This window comes from Scyliorhinus canicula, chromosome 7 (genome assembly GCF_902713615.1).
Source record: "Scyliorhinus canicula chromosome 7, sScyCan1.1, whole genome shotgun sequence".
NCBI lineage: Eukaryota > Metazoa > Chordata > Chondrichthyes > Carcharhiniformes > Scyliorhinidae > Scyliorhinus > Scyliorhinus canicula.
This window is the reverse complement of record NC_052152.1, coordinates 126,449,767-126,455,473: the sequence shown is the minus strand read 5'-3', so window position 1 is coordinate 126,455,473 and position 5,707 is coordinate 126,449,767. Positions and strand designations below refer to the sequence as shown.

At 49.6% G+C, this 5,707-nt stretch overlaps 1 protein-coding gene across 1 annotated transcript; it reads right to left on the bottom strand.

Annotated features, from left to right (window-relative positions):
• Nucleotides 1-1,788: 1,788 nt before the first annotated feature.
• On the bottom strand, nucleotides 1,789-5,130 carry LOC119969130 (regulator of G-protein signaling 9-binding protein-like). Its single transcript, XM_038802348.1, has 2 exons — nucleotides 5,088-5,130; nucleotides 1,789-2,270 (listed from the first exon to the last, which is right to left on the bottom strand). Exons 1-2 carry the CDS (start codon nucleotides 5,128-5,130, stop codon nucleotides 1,789-1,791), a joined length of 525 nt encoding a protein of 174 aa, XP_038658276.1.
• Nucleotides 5,131-5,707: the final 577 nt, after the last annotated feature.

Below are 5,707 nucleotides of genomic sequence, written 5' to 3'. Positions count from 1 at the left end.
GCCGATGGTAGCAATGATGTGGAGATGCCGGCATTGGACAGGAGTGAGCACAGTAAGAAGTCTTACAACACCAGATTAAAGTCCGACAGGTTTGTTTCAAACACAAGCTTTCGGAGCACTGCTCCTTCCTCAGGTGAATGCTCTGGAGCAGTGCTCCGAAAGCTAGTGTTTGAAACAAACCTGTTGGACTTTAACCTGGTGTGAGATTTCTTACTGTGCTCACCCTAGTCCAATGCCGTCATCTCCAGATCTATGTCAGAGAGATTAAGATGTGGAGATGCCGGCGTTGGACTGGGGTGAGCACAGTAAGAAGTCTTACAACACCAGGTTAAAGTCCAACAGGTTTGTTTCAAACACGAGCTTTCGGAGCACGGCTCCTTCTTCAGGTGAATGGAAAGGCTTGTTCCAGAAATGTTTATATAGACACAGTCAGAGATGCCCCGGAATGCGAGCACCTGCAGGCAATCAAATCATCAAAGATGCAGAGAGAGAGGTAACTCCAGGTTAAAGAGGTGTGAATTGTCCCAAGCCAGTTCAGTCGGTAGGCCTCTGCAAGTCCAGGCTTGTTGGTGGGGGCCGAATGTAATGCGACATGAATCCCAGATCCCGGTTGAGTCCGCATTCATGCGTGCGGAACTTAGCTATAAGTTTTTGCTCAGCAATTTTGCGTTGTCGCGTCTCCTGAAGGCCTCCTTGTAGAATGCTGACCTGGAGATCAGAGGCTGAATGTCCTTGACTGCTGAAGTGTTCCCCAACTGGAAGGGAACAGTCCTGCCTGTTGATAGTCGCACGATGCCCGTTTATTCGTTGTCGCAGTGTCTGCATGGTCTCGCCAATGTACCACGCTTCGGGACATCCTTTCCTGCAGCGTATGAGGTAGACTACATTGGTCGAGTCGCACGAGTATGCGCCGCGTACCTGGTGGGTGGTGTTTCCACGTGTAATGGTGGTGTCCATGTCGATGATCTGGCATGTCTTGCAGAGATTACCCTGGCAGGGTTTTGTGGTGTTGTGGTTGCTGTTCTGAAGGCTGGGTAATTTGCTGCAAACAATGGTTTGTTTGAGGTTGCGCGGTTGTTTGAAGGCCAGTAGTGGGGGTGTGGGGATGACCTTGGCAAGATGTCCATCCTCGCTGATGATGTGTTGGAGGCTGCGAAGAAGATGTCGTAGTTTCTCCGCCCCAGGAAAGTACTGGACGACGAAGGGTACTCTGTCAGTGGTGTCCCGTGTTTGTCTTCTGAGGAGGTCGGTGCGGTTTTTTGCTGTGGCGCGGTGGAACTGTCGATCAATGAGTCGAGCGCCATATCCCGTTCGTACGAGGGCATCTTGGGACAATTCACACCTCTTTAACCTGGAGTTACCTCTCTCTCTGCATCTTTGATGATTTGATTGCCTGCAGGTGCTCGCATTCCGGGGCATCTCTGACTGTGTCTATATAAACATTTCTGGAACAAGCCTTTCCATTCACCTGAAGAAGGAGCCGTGCTCCGAAAGCTCGTGTTTGAAACAAACCTGTTGGACTTTAACCTGGTGTTGTAAGACTTCTTACAGAGAGATTAAGGTTCAGGAGCCACACCCATTTTCACCCATTTAATGTTGATGTTAAATTATACATTGATCACAGAGGCTGAAAGCATTAGTACTTGGCATTAATCCATCATTCTTCACCTGCCCAGTTACTGTGAAGAGCAAAGTGACTATTGGAAATATCAAGTTAAGTGTTGGCTATGGTGATTAGTTACTCATATTTAAAATGCTATGAAGCCCAGTGAGTGCGCCATAGCTGGATTAGGAGATGATGCAGCAGCTACATTTGCTGCCTGCCTCTACCTCCTCTTCAGTCAACACATCAGTTGAGGCTGTGTCACACCCATCAACAGAGTTCACTTCTGTCCAAGGCTCAGTGGTGGCCTCCGAGCTCCAGACAGGAGCCTGAACCTTCATCTCCACCTCACGCAGCAGTCTCCCAACTTCCAATATTAGTGCTTCCAAACTCAACTGTGCAGAGTCTGCCTTCTCACCATCCTCCAGATCTGCATTCTGGTCACAGCTAGGTCCCGAAGGGTCGCAGGCCATGCCGGTGTTGGTTAGAAACTTGCCTGGAACATCCAGCATGAAAAGCAGGTTGAGACGGTGCACCTGCCGGAGATCTCTCTGGAACAGTTCCATACATGAGGCAAAGAGCGTGCATATCTGCTGAAGCTCAGCTCGCTGCTCAGACTTCAGGCTCCGGGAACTGCCTAGCAAAAACATCAACTTAGCCCCGGTCACTGAGGGAGAGAGAGAGAAAAACCTGATTATCAAATTAAATTTAAAACAGCTCACACTGACAACAAATCCAACTCAAACAAAGAGCAGTAGGAGCAGAAGTAAGTACAAGTTACACTGATGGTATTGTCAAAAAAGATAACACGTTCATTACTGCCTCAGGCGAACCAGCCTGGATCATGGGCCCGACATTCTGGAGAGGGGAATAACTCCAAGAATGGCTTGCCTCTACCTCTTTAGTCAACAAATCAGTGAGCTGTGTCACATCCATCAACAGAGTTCACTTCTGTCCATGGCTCAGTGGTGGCCTTTGAGCTCCAGACAGGAGCTGAAACAAATTGTCATCAGATCCAACAGAGAGTGAGGGGAATAAAAGTTGTTGTGATAGCTAGGATTGGGATTTCTGTCAGAGAGTGAGTTGGTGAGCTACAAACTCAAATAATCCTGTGGGATATGGAGTAGTGGTAATAATGGAAACATAATTGAAGGATAGTGAGGACCGAATATTATTGTTTCAATGATTCAGTGTTCGGAAATAGAGGAGGAAAATGGGAGGGGAGCAGTGTTGGTACTAATTATGGAAGGCTTTGTACTGTTGGAAAGTGGGGATGTCCTTGATGGTGCAAAGGCATTGGCTAGAGTTAAGAAGGAAGACGGGATGATCATGTGACTGAGGGTATTCTATAAGTCTTCTAATAGAGAGGGAAAGATGGAGGAGCACAGGCTTAGAGGGATAGAATTGAAGAGTTGGGAAGCTATTCTAAGCCTATATCTTGATTTTTCCACTACATTATGAAAGGGATATAGAGACACTAAAGAGGATGCAGAGAAGATTTACAAAATGTGTGGTATCCACATATGTGACATACCTTGGACGGGATTCTCTAATCCCGCGGCAGAGTGTCCACGCCATCGTAAACGCCATCGCGTTTTACAACGACGTGAACGGGCTGAGCCGAGGACTAATTCTGCCTCTACAGAGGGCCAGCACCACACTGGAGTGGTTAACGTCGCTCCAGCTGCCGATCCCGGCACGAACTGTGCGATGCGGGATCTGCGCATGCGCAGTGGCGCCGATGCCAATGACGCAACATGACACAGGGCTACAGGGGCTGGCGCGTAGGAAAGGAGGCCCTTAGCTAGAGAGGCTGGCCTGCCGGTCGGTGGGCCCCAATGCGGGCCAGGCCACATTGGAGACCCCCCCCCTCCCCACAGGCCGCCCCCGACCCTTCAACGCTGAGTTCCAGGTGTGGACGGCGCCGGCGGGACTTGGTGTTTTTACGACGGCCACGCGGCCCATCCCGGGACAAGAATCCGCGGGCTGGACCGGTACAGCAGCACCCGACCGGCGACGCTCCAACCACGCCGGCGCCACTGGTGCCAATTCTCTGCAGAGAATCGTGTGCTGGTGGTGTGGCGCGATTCGTGCCGGTCGTGGGGATTCTCCGCCCAGCCCCAGGCTGAGAAAATCCCGCCCCTTATATGTGACATGCAGGAGGTTCATCCAACTGGGGATGATTGGATTGGATTAGATTTGTTCATTGTCACGTGTACCGAGGTACAGTGAAAAGTATTTTTCTGCAAGCAGCTCAACAGATCATTCAGTACATAGGAAGAAAAGGGAATTAAACAAAATTCAAGAAAATACAAGAAAATACATGAGAATACATAATAGGGCAACACAAGATATACAATGTAACTACATAAGCACTGGCATCGGTTGAAGCATACAGGGTGTAGTGTTAATGAGGTCAGTCAATAAGAGGGTAATTTAGGAGTCTGGTGACAGTGGGGAAGAAGCTGTTTTTGAGTCTGTTCGTGCGTGTTCTCAGACTTCTGAATCTCCTGCCTGATGGAAGAAGTTGGAAAAGTGAGTAAGCCGGGTGGGAGGGATCCTTGATTATACTGCCCGCTTTCCCCCGGCAGCGGGAGGTGTAGATGGAGTCCATGGAGGGGAGACAGGTTTGTGTGATGGACTGGGCAGTATGCACGACTCTCTGAAGTTCCTTGCGGTCCTGGGCCGAGCAATTGCCATACCAGGCTATGATGCAGCCAGATAGGATGCTTTCTATAGCGCATCTGTAAAAGTTGGTAAGGGTTAATGTGGACATGCCGAATTTCCTTAGTTTCCTGAGGAAGTGTAGGCGCTGTTGTGCTTTCTTGGTGATAGCGTCGACGTGAGCGGACCAGGACAGATTTTTGGTGATGTGCACCCCTAGGAATTTGAAACTGCTAACCATCTCCACCTCGGCCCTGTTGATGCTGACAGGGGTGTGTACAGTACTTTGCTTCCCTTGTCCTGATTGGACTGGTAATTAACCAGCATTTGGAGAATAGGTTTGCCTCTCTAATAGCCGAGAGAAAGGAATAAGCACTCGGTAATGTGTAACTGGGCCCTCTGTATGTGCCACTGTAAAGTTGAATAAATGTCTCCCTGTGAACGTGCCAGACTCCCCTTGTCATTGCTATATTAGCGACGAGGATGGGATTGGACAGTCGGCCACCTCCCTGAAAGTTTTTTTTTTAACGACTGTGGACTGCGGTGCGGATGGATTGCGTTGCTGTGATGCTTTTTCTGGATACTGTGTTGAGACGGAAGGTGAGCACCGGGTCAAGGTTTTCTGATACCGGCTTGTGGGGGCGTGTATGCTATATATGTTCTGGGATCCAATGTATCAGGCAGTACCAGAAGTGGCGTCGTCGGAGGCAACTTCTGGTGGCGATCATGCAACATTTTTGTTCGTCTTCATCTGCCGTCGTACTGTGCTGCTGGCTGGCTGTGACAGGGGGTCCACCGGGGAGTCAATTCTTGAATTTACCGCTGCCCCCTTGGACTGTCGTCCGGGTTGTGAATGCGGCCATAGTTTCGAGAGACTGTTCTGTGACCTCTGGGAAAGCGGGCTGGATGACAGCGATGTTCTACATAGATGCTGACGGTTGCTGCACGGCTACAAGTTTTGAGCTTAGAGACTCTGTTGACTTGATATGTGTGTGACTGACTCCGTTTACTTTTTTTAGTGTTACATATGTGTTTGCGTACCCACCTCTTCACTCACATGATGAAGGAGCTACACTCCGAAAGCTAGTGATTCCAAACAAACCTGTTGGATTTTAACCTGGTGTTGGAAGTTTTCCCCTCTAGTTACTGTTGGCTTTGAACAGATCTTGGAACAGGCCGACGATTTGCCCCCATGCTTTGAGGAAGCCTTCGTCTGACCCTCGGCTGCTGTGCTGGATCTTCTCCAAGTGGAGGAATTCTGCCAAGTCTGCCAGCCAGTCCGCAGCTGTGAGTGGTGTTGCTGATCGCCAGCCAAGCAGGATTCTCCATGTGTAGCCAGAGAGAGCGGGAGTGCGTCCCATCTTTGCAGGTCCTTTTTGACCTTGATGCAACCATCAATTCACTCAGAGACACGAGTTGAAGTAAACTGTGGCTCTAATC

What these genes read in the sequence shown, in the direction of transcription:
- LOC119969130 (XM_038802348.1), bottom strand. Translation starts at nt 5,130, where the DNA reads ATGGCCGCATTCACAACCCGGACGACAGTCCAAGGGGGCAGCG. An exon ending in GACAGTCCAAGGGGGCAGCG is followed by an intron (nt 2,271 to 5,087) that starts GTAAATTCAAGA and finishes TCTCTCCCTCAG; the next exon opens with TGACCGGGGCTAAGTTGATG.